At 37.4% G+C, this 20,638-nt stretch overlaps 2 protein-coding genes across 4 annotated transcripts in view; one reads left to right on the top strand and one right to left on the bottom strand.

Moving 5' to 3' along the window:
• UBAC2 (UBA domain containing 2) overlaps positions 1-20,638 on the bottom strand; it is a 158,305-nt gene that overhangs the window by 70,532 nt on the left and 67,135 nt on the right. The window lies entirely within an intron of this gene.
• On the top strand, positions 394-18,181 carry LOC120404597 (G-protein coupled receptor 183-like). Of its 2 annotated transcripts, XM_039537436.1 has the most exons (3): positions 404-491; positions 5,136-5,209; positions 12,961-18,181. In XM_039537436.1, the coding sequence occupies exons 2-3, from the start codon at positions 5,172-5,174 to the stop codon at positions 14,063-14,065; spliced, it is 1,143 nt and encodes a 380-aa protein (XP_039393370.1). In that variant the 5' UTR covers positions 404-491; positions 5,136-5,171; the 3' UTR covers positions 14,066-18,181. The 2 variants fall into 2 exon arrangements, with proteins under 2 accessions (XP_039393375.1, XP_039393370.1); XM_039537441.1 differs by lacking the exon at positions 5,136-5,209 and having other exon boundaries at positions 394-491.

Below are 20,638 nucleotides of genomic sequence, written 5' to 3'. Positions count from 1 at the left end.
ATCTGCAAAACATTTTTAAATAAGCACTGATTCTTAAGTACAGAGCTCTTTGCCACACACAAATTTAAAATGCATTCATTCTTTTGAAAGTAACATGAAAAGTTTTTCTTTCTGGAATTTTCAGCTGGTTAAAGGTTCAACTAAGCAAAAGTCTTGGTAAAGTCCCTTCTATGGAAGTTAGTGATACATAACTTCTAGGGGCTTTTTGTTTCTAGTTAATCTCTTTTTTGAACAGATTAATTTAAAAAGAAGCAGAAAGACACCTCAAACAGAGAGGTGCTTTCACTTCCCTTAAAAACTCAGGTAGCGAATCAACATCAGAGTACAGAAAAAATACTTCAGGCACAAGGGGGGAAAAAATATCACCACTCCATAAAAGGACAGTCTCACGTAATCACTCCTAAAAACAATGAGCAAAAGGGAAACATTCATAGTTAAGCTACACTGCCCTATACAATTACTGCACAGAGGATCTAAAAGGCCAGTGATATGTAAGTACTAAAAAATAATTTGCTGTTTTAATTGAAATACAACAAACAGTTCCAGGAAGTTAATGTATTCTTGTATTGTATTGTACTGAATTTTTTCATGTGGCTGGATGGATATATTCTTTCTGGGTGGGAGAGAGAAATGTCAACAGGAGAAATTCTATGCCACTAAAACAGTTTACTCAGGCAAGTTACAATAGAGAGACTATCAGTTACTTTTTAATCCAGGTACCAATTCATCTTTGGGTTCAATGATAAACAAGTTGAATTAAAATGTTTTATTTATAATATAGCCTTTTGAAAAACAAAATGCAAAAGTTCATTGCTGCATTAGGATGGAGTTTTTGCAAAATAATGTAATTTAAATCATATCAGTGTAGAGATTAATGTGGAAGAAAATATTTTTCAGTAAATATTTCAATGTGTCAAACAAAGACTTCATATTTCTAAGTTAAAATCTCTCTCTCTCTCTCTGTGCATGTCACTCAATGAACCTGGTAAGATACTTCAATAGTTTGAGAGTTTCTGAAAGCACACTTGTACTGCGGCAGCAGATAGCCTGGAAATATTTGTGATATTACAAGCTATGAAACAATCTTTAGACTATTTTCAACCCAACTGCTTCTTAATCAAAACTTTACTCATACTTAAAAACAATATAGTAATGATAATTTGCCAGGATGCATGTAAGAATTTCTCCTTCATCTTTTGACATGTACTGTCTTTTCAAAGCTTTTTCTGAATAGTTGCTCCTTTTTCCAAAATGCAATTGCTTACACTTTTTGCCCCAAAATATCTTCATATGCTGAAGTTAATGCAATGTTACCGGCTATTTGATTTTTAAAAATATCCCCTACTGATAAGACTGATAATTTTTTATACTGCAGTGGAACATTAAAAAAAACATTAAAAAAATAACATTTTTCAAATTTAGCAACTCTTAATTCTCATTTAACTTTTCAAACAAAACAAAGACAACCCATAGATCTTTAAGCACATGGACAGTAAAAAGATCAGAAAAGGTGAGCTTTGGTAGCTATATGGATTATTAACCCAACAGGTCATATTGCTATTACTTTAATCTGCTCTCTTTGAATGGAGCGACTGAATGCTTCTCGATAACTGTTTTTAACAGCCAGTCATTACAGTTATGTAGCTTTTAATAAATAAAACAGATTAAACAGATACTGCACCAGGCCAGGTTTCACATCAATAATGTATTAATTATAAGGCAGAGCACTTTCAGTGCTAAAGCACAAGTTGCCATTTGAAATGTTACTTGATTTTAGGAGTGTTATTTTAAATGGTTCAGAGTTTTTCAAATGCTACATTTTTTGGTTCTTCCCTTATTCAGTTTAAAAATTTTAAGTGAAAGGAGTTTAGTTGTCTCAACATCAGCTTGGTCTAAGCACTAAATCGTCCTAACAACTATAGATGTTACACGAGAGGACTCACACATTTTTCATAACCCACATAGACCACATGCAGAGAGAGAAATTCGTTAAGTGTACACCTCTCCCATTCAGCCAGACCACACACACTACCCTCCCTTTATTCACAGTCGCAGAGCGCCACTTGTTTACATGCTAAAGTAATATTACAGAAGTATTTAATATATATTTAAAGCTGTCTTAATCCAATATAATTACTGAAAACAAGGCGCGCCAACACCATGTAACCAGCTAGCTCTTTGTGGAACAGCAAATGATTCACCAGTTTGGGAGCCTCTGTTACACTTTGCAACAGATAAATTACTATGCCTTTATTGCCCACTGTCCCCACTACTACAGGCATCTTTCCTGCAACAACAAAATGGGATGTGCGTATGAGAAACCACTTGGGCTTGTGTTCTTTCTCCCTTACTCACACTTTCTCTCTCCCCCTTCCCCAGACAATGCCAGGACTTTTCAGACTTTTAAAAATCTTTTGTGCACTAGTGGTTTGTAAGTCACCTTTGGAAGTTGAAATGAAATTTATTTCCTTTCCAACATGTTTTTTGTCCATCACTCATTTATCATTGTAGAGTGGCAAATGAATGCTGGGCAGACAAATCTTACATATTTATTTTAAAGAACAAAAAAAACTAAGCAAAGATTTGGATTTTATTTCTAAACATAAAAGGGAAATGACCAATAACTAGGCAGTAGACATTGACGTCCTACTGCACTTTCATTAGCTTGTTGAACAAGCAGTACTTCTGTTCTTCCCCTTTTGTTTACACTAATTGTATTGAAGTTTCTATTACTTTAGAATGCAAAAGACTGTCATAAAGACTGTCATAAAACATTATCCAAAGTACAGTTAAAATAATCTCCCCAGGAAATAAACATGATAAATTTCCTACAAAAACACCAACTCAGCCATTTCGCACATCCTGAGTACTGTTAAGCATTAAAAAATATAATAAATTAAAATTTTAAATATAGAAAAACAGGAACAGAAGACACTACAGTACATATTTCCAAGAGAGCAGAGTTATCTTTACTATGGTAACCCTAACTTTTGCATTTTCTTACTTTTTATTTTAACTGTGCAACATTAGTGTTCTGTTAACATAGTGTTTTGCATTTATTTCCTAGATGCATTTTAAGAGAAACAACTCCCAAATAATCTGCATGAATGTGCACTCCTTGGAAGCACATTTGCAACAGATAAATTACTATGCCTTTATTGCCCACTGCAATAAAGCAAAACATATATCTTGTAACTAGTGTACTGGTGCTCTTTATGTGTGTACTTTTTCAATGGCACTATTAATTAATGTGTACTTCAAGGAGCATATGCTCTATCTATGCTTTGGTGTATTGCTTACAATATCTGCGCTGGCGCCTCTGTTGAAAGGATAGGTCCAGGGACTGGCCTCAAAACTCCCTCATAAAACGCAGGGTACAAGGCCCAAAAGGTGGCTATGGACCTGCTTACCATGCCCAGGTAGCAACTTAGGGATTCACTCCTCAGTCAGAGGTCAAATTTCACTGGATCTAGACATACCACTGTATTTTGGGCACAGCTCAACAGCCCTGAGAAATATGAAATCAATATAATATATTAAAAACACCACATAAGAAGGCTGGGGTGTTAAAAAGAGGCAGGATAGTCTAGGGCAAGCCTTCCTGCAGCCTCTCAATCTGTTCTGAAACCTTGCACATTTTCCAAGCTGCTAATGCACACCAATCTCTCTCCTAAAATGTTCTCTTGCACTCATTTAGCACGCAAATTTCTAACATTCATAACTTTGTTAAAACTAATATATCAGCAAAAATGGCTGATAAAAAAAGATGGCTGAGGCTAAAATGGGGCGTGAGGTGAGAGTCCCTCAGCCTAGGTTGGAGAAGGAAAGAAGAAATGAAATCCATCATGTTGACAAAGGTTAAATAAATATACTCAAACCTTTCATATTATTTCTTCTCTGTCTTCAATATAATGCTAAGCCTGCCACCAGATCCCAAAACTTTTCTCTCAACTTTTCCTGCAACTTAAGTCACCCTTGCAAGAAGTAGACAAAGGAAATTTCATAAGGATAAGAGCAATACATTAATTAAAACAAAAAAACAAACAAAAATCCCACAGCACTACAGTGTCTAATCATGCTCCATACTGAAAAAGGTCTGACAAATCTCAAACCACAGATCATTGGAGTCAAGCTAACAGAGAATTTGGTGGCTGGACTCTCCCTTCCTCTCACCCGCCTTCTATTCTCTTTTTAACCAATTATAAAATAAATTATTATTATTCCTTGCCTTTTTGTTAAAGAAATATCACGTGTGCCATACTAGAATAAATAAACCAGCCTTATATACAGAGTAAATAACAATTGTCTTTCCACTCTTATAATGCTTGCTCTCCTCCAAACAATAAAAATTATAAAGACAAAACGATGCACAGATCACTTCAATTTGTGGATAAAGTTTTATATGTGGTTGTAGCCATTTACACATGCCATACCCTGGTGAGAAGATAGGTAGTAGATTATTTTCATTAATCCATATTATAGCAAAAGGAGAGAACAAAAAGAAAAATTCAGTCAGCTAGGCCAGTATGGGGGAGAAATAGTTGCATCTCTTGTATACAGTCCAAATGTATACAATCTAATGCCCCAATCCTGCAAATACTTACACATATATTTAATATTATGCACATGAACAATTCCACTAAATTTAACAGGACTACATGCATGTGTATAGTTAATAATTTGCATAAGTGCTTGCAGGATCAGGGATTTTGATTTACAAACTTCTCAAGGCAGAAGTCATGGCTTTTTTAAATACAGAAATAGCACAATGGAGACCTTATCCTGGCCAGGACCTCTGGGTGCTACAATAGAAATATAGAACAAAATATTATATTACCATTTAGTAACAACTGTCTAATTAAATGAAAGAGTGCTAATGTTATGCTAATATTTGAAAAGGGCAAGCAGGATGACCTGAGTCATAGGCTGGTGAGTTTGACATCAATCCTGGGCAAAATAATGGAAAAGCTGATATGAGATTCAATTAATAATGAATTGAAGGATATTAATATAATGAATGCCAGTCAACATGGTTTTATGGAAAATAGTGCTTGTCAAATAAACTGGATTTCAGTCTGGGATGAATGAAGGTAACTGCACAGATATCATATACTTAAGCCTTGTCTACATTACAGGCGCTACAGCAGCATAGCTAAGGCACTGTAGTGTGGATGCTTCCTACAGTGAAAGGAGGGACTTTTCCATCGCTGTAAGTAATTCTTGCACTCTTCTACTGACCTAACCTTGGCTATGCTGGGGGTTAGATCTGCTCACACCCCAGAGTGATGTAGGTCTGTCAATCTAAATTTTAAGTGAAGACCAGGCCTTCTACTTTTGTAAGGCATCTTAGTACGGCATGGCATTCTAATTAAAATATTAACACTATACAACATCAATAAAGCGCTCATTAAATAGATTAAGACCTGGCTAATTGACAGATCTCAAAAAGTAGCTTTTTAATATCATCAAATGGCGGATCTTCTAATGGGTTTCTACAGGGATCAGTTCTAGGTCTGATGCTAGTGAACATTTTTACCAGTGATCTTGAAATAAATGCAGACTCACTGCTGATAAAATTTACAGATGACACTCATACAGAGCGATGTGGATAATTTGGCAAACTGGACCCAATCAGACATAATGTATTTTAATACAGCCAAATGTAAGGTCATATATCTAGGAACAAGGAATACAGGGCCATACCTACAGAACGGGGAGGGGGGGGGGGCTGCAGAGTCGGCGATTGCATTAGGCGACCCTAGACGGTTGCCTAGGGCGCCAGGATTCGGGCGGCGTTTTGTGCGCTCCCCACGGGGTGCATGGGAGCTTCCGGTTCCGCTCCTGTTGCACCGCCGAAGAAGGACCTTCTGCCGACGTGCCGCGGAAAACAGCGGCAGGCAATTGAACAGCTCAATGACTGCCGCTGTTGCCTGCGGCATTTCGGCGGAAGGTCCTTCTTCGGCGGCACGATGGGAGTGGAACTAGAAGCTCCCGCGCCCCGTGGGGAGCGCACAAAATGCCGCCTCCCGAATTCTGCCTAGGGCGCCAGAAACTCTGGCGCCGCTCCTGGGGGGCTGTATCCTGGAAAGCAGTGATTCTGAAAAGGAATTAGGGCTCATAGTGGACAAGCAACTCAACATGATCTCCCAGTGTGATTTTGTGGCAAAAAGGGTTAATTCAACATTGGATGGATAAGTAAGGGAGTAATTAGGGAGGTGATTTTTACCTCTTTATACAGCAATTGTGAAACCAACATTGGAATACTGTGTCCAAATCTGATGTCCATATTTTTAAAAGGATATTGAAAAATTGGAGAGGGTGCAGAAAAGAGTAAAAAATGATTTGAGGGCTGCCTTACAGTCACAGACTTAAAAAGCTCAATCTGTTTAGTTTCTCAAAGAGAAGACTGAGAAGTGACTTGATTATGGTGCGTAAGTATCTTCAGGGGGAGAAAATAAGGAACTAAAGGGCTCTTTAATCTAGTGGAGAAACGCATAACAAAAATCAATGGCTGGAAGTTAAATCCAGACAAATTTAAATTAGAAATAAGGCACCCATTTTTAAAGAGCAAGGGAGAGTAATCACTGGAACAAAATACTAAACAAAGTGGTGGATTCTCCATCTCCTGAAATCTTCAAACCAAGAATGGATGCCTTTTTGGCAGGCCTTTGGAGTTGTGCTCCGTCTCCGCTCCAGCTCCAGGCAAAAACATGCAGCTCCACTGCTCCGGAGCTGCTCCACACTCCAGTTCTGGGCTCTGCTCCAAAGCCCTGCTTTTTGGAATATATGCTTTAGGGCTTGGCTACACTTGCAGGTGTGCAGTGCTGGGAGTTACAGCTGTCTTTGTACAGCTGTGTAGGGAAAGCGCTGGAGTGTGGCCACACTGACAGCTACCAGCGCTGCAGTGTGGCCACATTTGCAGCATTTGCAGCGGTGTTGGGAGTGGTGCATTATGGGCAGCTATCCCAGCGTTCAAGTGGCTGCAACGTGCTTTTCAAAAGAGCGGGGTGGGGTGGAGTGTGACAGGGAGCGTGGGGGAGAGAGAGAGGGTGGATTTTTGGAGCCGACACTATCAGCTTCCTGCCTTGCAAATTTTGACCACTTCCCCGACCCCTCATTCACTCTTAAATGCAAATAGCCTGCAGACCAGATAAGCAGCTGCTCCGACCGACTCCCTTCTCCCCCTCCCCCCATGCTGTTTCTCTCCTCAGGCAAACACTAGGCTGTGGACATTCATCCCACTGCCTGCCTCATTCACAGCAAACAGTAGCTGTGTTTGTTTTTTAGATAAGCAGCTCCGGGAGCCCCGAGTTCACAACAAAACAAAGAGAGGCATCATAACAAAACAAAGAGAGTTCTTTAGTTAAAAGCATTATGGGAAAATTCCAGAGGTCAGTTACAGCGTAGTAAGATTAATCACTGTTTACACTGGCACCCCAGCGCTGCAGCACCAGCGCTGCAGTCGTTATTCCCCAGGCAGACGTGGAGTACAGCCAGCGCTGTAGTCAAACACAAGTTATTGTGATCAATACAGAGGTAACTGGTATAATTCTATGGCCCGTGTTATACAGGAAGTTATAATACATTATTAAATGTTCCTTTCTGGACTTAAAATCTATTAATCTATGAATCAATGCAATCAAATTATTTGCAGCCCACAATGCACCCGCATTTACCCATTCTCATGTATTGTCTCATTCAGACAAAACTAAAAATCAAAACAACCATATCACTATAACTTTCTTCACTATACTGGAAAAAGAATATGACTTCCAGTAGCATGAAATATCAATTTTGTATTCTAGGAATTGTGAAAGTGTGTTCTAAAGTGCTAACTTAATAGTTATGTTTTTCAAACCTCTACATTAAATTAACTTGACAAGAAAAGCATGATAAAAATTGAGAATCGTCAGTTCATGCAGGTGTAACACTGACAAACAATTAAAGTTATATTCACATTTATCAGCCTAATACGCAGAGCAAGGAAGCAAACCATTGATATGTCAAGGGCATCAAAGTGGTTGCTGAAATTCCCTGATACAGTTTTCTTGATACATCTTTCTAATAAGGTACAACACAGTTTGTAAAACCACAGTTCATTTCTATAATTTTCTTTAAAATTAAGCACAGGGAAGCAGTATTTCAACATAGGTGACATGAGGGGGACATTTGGTTTAACAATATAATAAAGTAAAAGCATTCCAGTAGCAGTTGCTGAAGGCTGCTTAAAGACATATTGTGATTCATGACAGACAAAAAGAACAGAAGTACTTGTGGCACCTTAGAGACTAACAAATTTATTTGAGCATAAGCTTTCATAGGCTACAGCCCACTTCTTCAGATGCATAGACTGGAACATATAGTAAGGAGATATATATACATACAGAACATGAAAAGGTGGAAATAGCCATATCAACTCTAAGAGGCTAAGTAATTAAGATGAGCTATGATCAGCAGGAGGAAAAAAAACTTTTGTAGTGATAATCAAGATGGGCCATTGCAGACAGTTGACAAGAGGTGTTAGATTCAACCTGTGTAATGACATGGCTGAGTCATTACACAGATTGAATCTATTTCCCCATGTTAAGTATCCTCACACCTCTTGTCAACTGTCTGCAATGGCTCATCTTGATTATCACTACAAAAGTTTTTTTCCTCCTGCTGATTATAGCTCATCTTAATTATTTAGCCTCTTAGAGTTGATATGGCTACTTCCACCTTTTCATGTTCTGTATGTATATATATCTCCTTACTATATGTTCCATTCTATGCATCTGATGAAGTGGGCTGTAGCCTATGAAAGCTTATGCTCAAATAAATTTGTTAGTCTCTAAGGTGCCACAAGTACTTCTGTTCTTTTTGCGAATACAGACTAACACGGCTGCTACTCTGAAATATGACAGACAAAGTCATTGGGGTAAATCACCAATTCAGTGCACAGTGCTGAATTGAACCAGTGGCTCAATGGGAGCACAGTGCAGTCATACCAAGGTGTGGGAGTCAAGTAACTGTTTAATTAAGCTGAGGCTTGGAACACTGAAGAAGTGATCTGCTCCACTTTTGGTCAGGCAAGAACACGTAGAACACTACTGCCCTTTTCTACCACCTAGTGGATTGTGATAGAGGTTTTGGAGAAGGAGTCATGTACTCTAGTCACATAATGAACTAAGCAATAATGATTACTGCCAAGAAACAAACAGACAGCAGCCTGGATATCAAGGAACAGGGAAAGATCACTCTTGGACTAATTAATAATACTGTAGACACCTTCCTCTAGGAAGTAAGTTTCTCCTTAATGGTTGCCAGTCCAGTGTTAGCAAGAAAAGGCAAGACCAATCCAGCCAAGATTCTCTCTCTGTATATCTATGTTTTTATACCAGGCACATCAGCCTGATATCTGAGCAATAACAGAGTACTAACAGCTTCAGTTCAGCATAAGAATGCTAGTAATATTACGCTGTAACATAGCAACAGAAGTCACATATTTATATTTCAATTTATATTTTAATAAAGGCTACAGATACAATTTATGAACGTCTACTCTTGCTTAGCAAAAACAATATTTTCACTAAACTACTATGTTTTTTCTATATTGCAGTTATATGTATTTGCATAGTATGTACTCTGTATATTAGAAATAGTTATACATTTGTTTTAGGCTGGACTCTTCATTTTTTATTATTATATCAAGAGTACAAATCCCACAATTCCTCAAGAAGTAGTAATGTCTAGTTACCTGAGGGAGAGCTGGGTGGAAGAGGGGTACCATAGTGAATGGTCAAGATGTGGCCAGAAAAGATCAAATACAAGAGACGGAAATAAGAAACACCCATTTCCTGTATTTAAATGCTTATAGAAGCACCCAGGAGATTAGATGAGATTAGATTAGACTGATATAATATTCCCTTGTTGCAAAAAATAATCTAACGTCAAGAGGAGAGAAGAAGTAGGAAATTCTCACGAAGATAAATGCATTATTAAATGACCACTCACACCATGCCAAAATGCTCTGAATGATCCATAACCAATTCAAATAAAATTATAGTCAGAAATATAATTATACAGCAATTCTTAGCAAGTGCTTTTTCATAACCAAACAACTAATGTCTGTAAATTTTGCTTTCATGAACACTAAATAATGGACATTACTTTACACCAGGTTTTCCTATTCAAAGCTTACTTTGAAGCTTACTTACACAAATTCAAATTAGGCTCTCCACTGAAAGCATGAAGAAGCTATTACTTCAAGTTTATCACTTGAAAAGGCTCAGCAATCTCTAGGCTCAAACAAGGCAAACTAAATCCCAGAAAAGCTGTAGCCAAGTGTCTTAACCAAGATATAAAAATCCATTTCAGATTTTAATTCCAACCCAGAATGAAGTATTCTGATCTCTGATATCTGGTACGTATTTTATGATGAATCTTCAAGAAAAAGCTGCCACTGCTTACCTGTAATATTTATCAGTACCAGCTGTCTGACCATTCTCTCTCACATAGTCTTCTGTAATAGTACAACTATGGAGCTGATATATTACCTGGAAGAGTCTGTCTCAAAGATGATCTAGCTTAATACAACTACCCTGACATTAGGCACTATATGCAGATGTTTATAGCTTAATTTAAGATCTGAAATACGTGATCCACACATCTACAGATTTATTCTTTACGCAGAACTGTATAAACTGCTGCTAATCGAGCCAGGACTCAGTGACCAGACTAATACTATGATACAGTATGTACTATAAGTAAACGGAATTGTGACCAACTTGAAATAAAAAGGACATTCAGAGTGAAGAATATCAATCTTTTAATTCTTATGCATCTTAATGGAAACTGTACATTGTAAAACTAATAATCTGGAACATTTTAGAAATGTGTTCTGATATTTTCTATATAATGTATTTATTCAGACACAGAAGTCTGAAATTGTTTTTAAATGTTGTGTACTGAATAATACCTCAAAAGGGACACACAATACCTCCAAAGCACTTGCAACCCCTCCCACCTTGGTATTGTCCGCAAACTTTATAAGTGTACTCTCTATGCCATTATCTACATCACTAATGAAAATACTGAACAGTACTGGAGCCCAGGACCAATCCCTGTGGGACCCCACTCGTTATGCCCTTCCAGCTTGACGGTGAATCACTGATGATCACTCTCTGGGAACGGTTTCTCAGTCTTGAACAGTCTGCCCCGCGAGGTCACACTGGCTTCTCAACAAAAGAGCTGTCTCAGCTACTGGAAGCCAGCCAGGACAGAGCTTGTGAAAGTTCTAACACCGCTAGCAACACTACCCCCCATAAATCAATTATATCCTGTGGCCAAGGCATTCGTAGGCCCCAATAGCCAACCTTGAGTGGCTACAAAGAAAGTGCAAAGGAGACTGTGGTCTTTATGACTAACTTTCAAACCCTTCTATTATTATTATTATTACACTGAGAAAAGTGTGCTATGCACTTCATTGAAATGGAGACAGGCACCGTTCTTCAAGTTCTTTTAAACTAAATTCAGGCATGACACATGGGGGTTATAGACTGACAAAAAGGGGGAAAGGAGAGGAAAGAAATGAGCTATAATAATCAGATCACTCATGAGTAATGAGTAAAGCATGTTCACATAAAGGTGGCTCCATTACATTAGAATTGTTTTGTTTTTTTTAAATCTCACTAGCAATAGCCTCAAAATGCAAACCAATCTTCTAGTGCTTTACACAATGAAATCTGCTTTAAAAAACTGAGCTAAAATGTCATGCATAATTTCACTAAGTAAAAACTAACGAGGAACATAGCAAAAGTACACACATATTTTAAGGGTAGTGGTACCAAGGAAGGAGAGGAATTATTTTGTGTGGTACACTTAGGTGTACTTAGGTGGAACAAGAAAACTTTAAGAAAATTTAGTCTGCATGGCAAGAGAAAATTCTTGTGGAACAGTCTCTCAAAGGGAAATGGTGGAAGCCCCATCACTTAGGGCATTTACAATTAGACTAAACAAAGCACTAGAAAAGCATCATAGGGCACATTCTGCATTCACAAGGAGATGAACTGAATGATGTTATAGGTGTTTTGCATCTCTAATTTCTATAATTCTATTACATTAGCTTTTATATTTATAGGCCCCGAAAATCAAGAGTTGCAGACTTTGAGTCCCAAAGGCCTGCTAGGTCAATCATGTCCTCTCATATTTTTAAAAATATATTTAAAGCTATTCTGAATTTGCTGTATTCCCATTTAGTCAACAAGTATGATATATTATACCTAGATTACACACCTGTTCCAAGAACCACTGAAAAGCGGCTTCAGTAAGTAACCACTTGAAATCAACTATACTTGGACTATGTCGCAGAAAACAACCTTTTCATTCTAGAGTTAAATGAGTTTGGAAGGTTTCAGTTCAATTGTTATAGGCCTAATGTTGTTAAGGCCTGGTCTCTATGAATTAAGTTCTAGTTACATGCTAAAATAAGTCACAAATTTAATATCACTGCCAGAACCTCTTAGCAAATTAAAAAGGAACAAAAAACAAATAAAAACTCCCTAAAATTCACAAAAACAACTTTAAAAAGGTTTCTGTAGTTATCTGACCTTTGGTGACTTCACACGATTATGTGCCATTTTACTTTTAAACAAAACTGAGGGCTTTTTTTCCCCCAGGCTTCTTTAAAAGTTCTCTCTCTAACCTCAAACATTTATTTTCTACAAAAAGATATTCTTCTAACCCAGAAATTCCCCAATTCACCCAAGTTTTGCTTTCTGCATGGTTTTGTTTTCTTTGATCAAAGCAAGAGAGCTGAACTTTTTTTAAACCACCTTAAAAAAATTATTTCATCATAATCAAGTTTCGTTTCAGGTTTTACAGTGTTGGCTGATGCAAGATCAGTTGGCTGCTGCTATGGGGAAGAACTTTGTCTATATTTATTAAAAAATGTTCCCTTTTGTTTTTTTTTGTTTTTTGTAGAGCTATGGCATTTCCTCCCGAAACACCAGTTGTGAAAATGGTCACCGTCACCACAGCTTTTACAACTCCTCAGACAAACTCCTGCGACCTGTATGAACATCAAAATACAGCAAGGATCTTACTGCCTGTGTTTTACAGCTTTATTTTAATTCTTGGTGTGTTTGGAAATGGACTTGCCCTCGTTGTCATTTTTAAAAACAGAAAAAAAATCAACTCTACTACCCTCTATTCCACAAATCTTGTCCTCTCAGACATTCTTTTTACTACTGCCTTGCCTACACGAATAGCATACTATGCACTAGGATTTCATTGGCCATTTGGAGAAACACTTTGCAGACTAACTGCTCTCATATTTTATATCAACACATACGCAGGTGTAAACTTTATGACTTGCTTGAGTATTGACAGGTTTTTTGCCGTAGTCCACCCTTTTCGATACAACAAAATCAGAAGAATTAAACATGCCAAGTATATTTGTATATTTGTCTGGTTTCTTGTATTTAGCCAAACACTTCCATTGCTCATACAGTCCATGTCAAACGAGGAAAGAGAAAGGACTACATGCATGGAATATCCAAACTTTGAAAAAATTCCACATCTACCGTGGATACTTCTTGCTGCCTGTTTAATAGGGTACATCATTCCCCTTGGAATTATACTATTTTGTTATTCTCAAATTAGTTGCAAACTTTTTCAAACTGCTAAGGAAAACCCATTAACTGAAAAATCAGGGATAAACAAAAAGGCCATCAACACAATCATTTTTGTAATTGTCGTGTTTGTCATCTGTTTTACTCCTTATCACATTGCAATTATCCAACACATGATCAAGAAGCTTCAATATAATCCTTTGTGCAGTGAACAGCAAACCTTCCAGAAGTCCCTCCATTACACTGTGTTTCTGATGAATTTTAACTGCTGCATGGATCCTTTCATCTATTTCTTTGCATGTAAAGGATACAAGAGGAGGATAATGAAAATACTGAAACGTCAAGTTAGTATATCAGTTTCAAGTGCCGTCAGGTCAGCTCATGAAGAAAGCTCACGTGAGATGGGAGAAACACACATGACTATACTTTCAAAACCTTCAAATGGAAAGTTATAAACTGAAAATACACATTCCAATAATGCAAGTTTAAAAATACTGGGCCTACAGTAAATACTGTTTATGCTTCCGTGCAGCAAATTAAGTAAGATTGTTTCACAGTATCTTAGGAAATCAAAGGTGATGTTGGACTAAAAAATAAATGGTCATGTGAAAGCATGAAAACTCAAAATTAGTATTTTCCAAGCTGAATCACTTTGACCTGGCTTCATGAATTTTCTAGGAGATTTCCACCACTGAGTATGACCTGCACCTTTCCATTGCTGGATTTTAGGAAAGCTTGATTCACACTATCTACTAGTTCTCTGAGAAAGGAATAAACTAAAAAAAGCTAATAGCTCAGAGTGACTAAAAACCAACATCTGAAAAGAGGTAAACATCTGACTGAACTCCAATTTAAGCACTCTTGACTAATATGGTGTGTTGTGTGCACTGGACTTATAGGGCAATGGTAAAGACATAAAACAAAGAAAATAACTTTGAAGGAAAATAAAATGTACATTTTTCATGGATAATTATAAACGTGTAATTTAGAACCTTTTGGAGGCAGGGTTGGATTACAGTATTCAGAACATGAACATCTTATCTAAATTTATCATGGATAACTTTGTGAGAATACAAGTGAAAAAGAGTTAAGGTCCTGTTAGTTTGTAAAATTTTGCATGTGTAAGTAAATCTAAAGAACAAAGAGAGCATTGTTTCCCAAAACTACCCAAAGGTCTTCCAGGTTCCTGCTAAAGTCACAGGTTGCAATAACAATAAGATAAAAGATTCTAGAAATGGGAAGAAATGTTTATAATTGAAATCACCACAATGTGTAAAATTTGTTCATTTTAATGAGAGGAGTGACTGCCTCTTCTTGGACACTGTTTATGTGGAGGGTTACTAAATGAAAACAGCAGAAGAAGGAGCAAGCTTCACCATCCTGGTTGCTGCTGCCCACACCATCTTCTGGGATGCATCACACCACCACGGGGCCTTCATCGTTCTGAACCAGAAACATGCCTTGACAAGACCAAGCCATAGTGGGAACAGATGACACCATTATCAGAGGTGCTGGAACAACTTTTCTAGTGGGGGTGCTGAGAGCCATTGACTCAAACTGTAAACCCTGTATAATGGAAACTACTTCAAGCCCGAGGGTGCTGCAGCACTCCCAACACCCTTAGTTCCAGCACCTATGACCACTTTCCTATACGCTCACATCTGCCCTCACCTTTCCCACCCCAGAACTGGCTGACTCCTGAACACCACCTAGGATGCCAGTCTTTGGTTCCTGCCATCATACCCTTCCTAATGTGTCATGTTCTTTCCCACCTTATTTCTCCCTTTTTTCTATTTCTCGTCTTCTGTCTAATGAGACTCTGCCTTAGCTGGGCAACACAACTTTGCCACACTACTGTGAACAAGAAAGGCAAGCTAAAAACAATGCCAGATCTCAGAGTGGCAATAAGACCATGTGCTGTGCCTGTGTTTCCCCAGCAGTGAGGTTGCAATTGAAAGTCATCACCAGAGAAAGAAGTTACATTTTCTATCTTTGTTATTCTTTATATGTGAGTTCACCATGTTTTCCCTTAAAGGAACCAGGACCATACTTGAACAGCACAGCAGCAGCAGCTCAGGACCAACTAAAGTAACTTTTTGCTCATTTCTCCACAAAAAAGTGCAGTTAATACCATCTTTCATAGTATCTAAAGACTACCAACCGGAGATTTCCAACCATAAAGGACACTATACAGCTGAAATGGAACAAGGAAAACTGTTACAATGAAAGACTTACTTCACTGTTTAAGTTGTAAATGCTTCCACTGTTTTTTCTTCTTTTCCTGTCTTTTTATTAAAAAAGTTAAAAATGTTTAATGGTAGCTGTTAAAATGGCAGTAAGTCAGCAATAACTTGTCACTAAACAGTTAAGTGTGATTTTACGTTGTAACAGGAAACATGGGTTTTATTAACATCTTATTCCTGTTGGGCATGTGACACCCCCTTACCGCTACGGATTCCATACTATTAATGTCTATCTTTCTACTTAAGGCATGCATTTGGTCTAGTTTTAGATTGTAAGACCCTCAGAGCAAGACATTTCTCTATATTTGTGTTCATTACATTTTACAGGCAAACAGTGTGTCACCATATAAGCAATCACTTATGTATATCTCTATTTTTTTAACAAATAAAATAAAATCACAAATTAGTATTAAAATATTAACTCCCTCTTTTCTCTCTGTTCTCACATCTATCATTCTGTTATTTTTAAATCTAAATATATATTTTAAAACTAAACAAATAACTTCATGTCAAAATGCTAGTTTTCCTTGAGTAAGGACTGCAGCACTGGTCCAATTACATAATAGTTTATTTAAGAAAAGTCTTATATAATGTGCCCCTTAACTCTTTTTTCCTTATTTTAATACATTTTCTCAAATATTTAATGAGACACCATCTTTCCATAAAATAAAGATCTAGCACTGAATTACATGGTCTATTAAAATACCTACTTTAAACTTAATTTCCTGGTGTCATTTTACTGTGAGTAACAACTGATTGTTTTAATGATTTCTCACATAGTAATTTAATGCATTATGTAAAAAAGGTTATAATTAGTTCGAATGCAGACTAGATTCAGATGAGAAGCAGCACCCAATGTGTAGACCTTGAAGTCAAATTGAAATATAATATACTTGGAGAAAAATCTTCCAGTGTTCTCTATTAGGTTCTTCTCTAGCACCCACCCATCACTTTAGTATCTGAATATGCCCCCAAACAAACTGGAAATAAGAAAGAGCTCAAGAGGTGGATGAGAATTCTTCCTCCTCCTCCCCAAGAGGTTGCAAGAATATTTTTTAGTGTGTGCATGCAAGAGCTACTCCTCTTCCTCTTTTCTTACATGTTGCTGATGTTGTGGAAAGGCAAAGCTAAAGGAGTGAATTTCATACTCATTATAAAGGCAGTAAGGTCTGTGGTCATCCTTACCTCCTCTGGTCTTAGTCTTGGGCCAGATGCCAAGAAGGCTTTGTTTCCCCAGCGTCACAAGAAAAATTTGTTGGTAGTTTCTTCTTTTCTGTAGGGCGTAACTTGGAAGAAAGTTGTGTTTCCTTAGCAAGAAGCATCGCTCTTTTAAGTGGTCTAGTTAAACATCTGGAGGGCCTTAAAATCACATTTGTCATCTTTAAATGTACCTAATGTCCTATGGGGAGTCAATGTAGCAAGCAGAGCACAAGGGTGATGTGTTCTTAACAGCCATTGCTGCTGAGATGGGCTGCTGTGTTTTGGATTAGGTAGAGCTTTAACAGTAGTGTACTAATTCCTAAATACAGTGAGCTGTAGTAATCTAGTCTGGAAGCGGCAAAGGCATGGATCACAACAGAAAGCAAGGGGTGTAAGCCTTATTTCCAGCCACAGATGGCAAGCTTAACTCTGTGCATGTCCAGAAAGAATGAGGAGCCCAAGAGAATTCCCACAGAACAAAGCTATTTGGTAATCTGAGGGCAGACTCCTTCAAAAATGTAAGATGCTACATTGTTTTCCAGGTCTTCAAAAGGCATCCCTCGTTCCATCAAAATCATCTCTGTCTTGATTTGGTTTAGCTTCAGACAGCTGCCTTTCTTTCACTTGCTAATCTTGGCCAGGCACCAGAATAGTTATGTAACATTGCTATCAGCACTGCAAATAAAATAGAGCTTGGTATCATGTGCATATTGCTGACTGTTGAGACAATGTCTCATGACCTCTCCTAGCAGCTTCACTATAGAAAGAACAAGATAAGTGATCAAATAGAGTCTGGCAAGTGGTCTGTTGGAGACAAGACGTTGCCCATCATATTCATAATGTGGCCTGAAAGGAAGGATCTCACCCAGTGCAGGAGTAATCATATTAACCCTTGCTATGTCTCCAAACAGAACAATATACTGTGGTCAGTTTATCAAATGCTGCAGAAAGAACTATTATTATGAGAAGCATACATCCTCCACTGTAATTTCCATTGCATGTTGCTATCTGAAAACTTGACTATGCCACTAAACTCAAATCCTGATACTCCTCTCATGTTGGTGAGAATCAGGAGTAATTCTAGTTTCATACCAGTATAAATGAGAAAAGAATAAAGCCATATGTATGTATTGGCATAATAAGATATTTTATATGATTCACTTCATTAATGTAATAAATGTCATCTTTAATTACTCTTAACCATGATTTAGATTATAATCAAGTTACTAGTAATCAGAATTGTAATTCTACAAACTGTTAATGACTTATTTTTTGTTACAGGTAAAAACATTACTGTAATTCATTTAAACTAGGGTTGCTAAATTCTATCTTCATTTGGACTTTCCTCTAAGGTCTTTATGGAAAAAAACAGATGTTAATCAATGTTCAGTTTTAAATGAATTATCTGGGTTTAGGGGAGTCTTTATTGGATAACTTACATGATTTATAAGAGTTGCTAAGAATACAACAGCAGTGAGATGCGGTCTGTGTTTCGAAATTGTTTCTCAGAACAGCACAAAGATTTTCACAACATCACCCCTACAATCTCTAGCCTGATTAACCCCTCGCCTTTGGAAGTGCTGGGTATGAGTTACTGTCTGTTTCACCATCTACTGGTCCATTGCTGGCGGCTGAACCTTCACTCACTTCGCAGTCACAGAGGCCAGACAGAGGGCATTTTGATGGGAAATAATATTGTGTAGCAGCAGCAGGCCATATTACAAACTGAGGAGGGGGGCTACAAAATATTACTCCGCAAGAGGAACAGACAGAACCCTTGTCACTTGTTTACTGTAATCTTTTTTTTGTTTAGCATCCTACTATTGAGGAATTTGGGGAGGGAGCAGGATTCAGGCAGGTAGCATACTCTTTTGGAGACAGTTTCTAAGGATTTAGAGAGGAGAGAAAAGAGAAAAAAAAGTGACATTGCCGGCACGCTGCAGAGTGTGGGGAACTGAAGAGTGAACCCCCAAAGTCTCAGGAGGTATCAGAAGGCAGCAGACAGCCCTCTGAAGTTGTCTGGAAAAGAAATGGTTTCAAGAAAAGAGTAAAAAAGTAAACAGTTTCCAATGCCTGTTTGGAACAAGGAAGAGAATAGCACCCAACATACAGTAATTCATGATTTTGACACCTCATATAGAAGGTGAACAAGCAATTTTAGTAGTATTTCACTTTGTGGTTTTGTGTGTCTAACTCTGGATGATAATCAAAACCCCAAACATCACACAGCTCCACTAACTATAAATCTATTAGAGTTACAAAAATAGTGTGTGTAACTGAAATAATGATTGTGACCAACTGGTGTGACTACCTGGGTTAATGTATGCAACAATTAGTTCAGCCTAATCTTTTGAAAGAATTGGAGTCATACAGGGATCTACTGTCCTGTTTAATAACTTACATTTTGCTTCTGCTGTAAATCACTCTGCTTATCCACTATGATAATTCAGTGGTTTAAATTTTAACAGCAGAGAGGCACTTCCCCACTCCTGCATCTCCCCCGGCTCTCCACTTCCTCAAAAAATGAGCATGAGAGGAGAGAACAAACTTGACTAACTAAAACATTTTTAGATGTAAGTGTTTACCTGGAATAATACACCAATACACAATATTTTGCCTTCAGTTGATGAACTTGTACTCTAATTTTTGCAGAAAAATTGTGGGAAAAGATGATCATTAGCTTGATTTTTTTCTTCAAATTAGAATTCCTTTTTTAAAAGTTCATTTACGTGAAGACAAAGAGTTTTCCCTTAAGGCTGTGTATCATCTTTCCATAACACTTCTGTTTCCTCACAAACTGGAGGTCATGCATCATTACAACGGAACATGACAGCTAGGAATATGAGACTTGCCATGCCAGATCAGGGCATCTAGTCTGCTATCCTGCTTTAAATAGTAGTAAGTACTAAATGATTCAAAGGAAGATGAGAGATGCCTCATACTATAGCAATGTGCCCATAGGAGTATTTTCTTCCTAATCCCAAGTAGTTCTTCATTCATTCATATCCTAAGGCATAAGCATTGATATAGCTATTGTAGCTAGCTATATGTGAGAAAAACAGAACATGGACATACAATTTTCCCCCAAGGAGTTCAGACACAAATTTAATTAACACATTTTTTAACAAGCATCATCAGCATGGAAGCATGTCCTCTGGAATGGTGGGCAAAGCATGAAGGGGCATACAAATGTTTAGGATATCTGGCAAATAAATACCTTGCAATGACGGCTACAAAAGTGCCATGCAAATGCCTGTTCTTACTTTCTGGTGACATTGTAAATAAGAAGAGGGAAGCATTATGTCCTGTAAATTTGAACAAACTTGTTTGTCTTAGCAATTGGCTGAACAAGAAGTAGGACTGAGTGGACTTGTAGGCTCTGAAGTTTTACATTGTTCTGTCTTTGAGTGCAGTTATGTAACAAAAAAAATCTAAATTGTAAATTACACTTTCACGACAAAAAGATTGCACTACAGTACTTGTATGAGGTGAATTAAAAATACAATTTCTTTTGTTTACAAATATTTGCATTGTAAAAATGATAATAATATACACTTTGATTTCAATTACACAAAATACAATATA

The sequence above is a fragment of the Mauremys reevesii genome, linkage group 1, assembly GCF_016161935.1.
Source record: "Mauremys reevesii isolate NIE-2019 linkage group 1, ASM1616193v1, whole genome shotgun sequence".
NCBI lineage: Eukaryota > Metazoa > Chordata > Testudines > Geoemydidae > Mauremys > Mauremys reevesii.
This window is presented reverse-complemented; position numbering and strand designations above follow the sequence as displayed.

Bases quoted from the DNA above. Each gene is read 5' to 3' on its own strand.
- LOC120404597 (XM_039537436.1), top strand. From the start codon at position 5,172: ATGCTTCCTACAGTGAAAGGAGGGACTTTTCCATCGCT. The intron at 5,210-12,960 runs GTAAGTAATTCT...TGTTTTTTGTAG, and splicing joins GGAGGGACTTTTCCATCGCT to AGCTATGGCATTTCCTCCCG.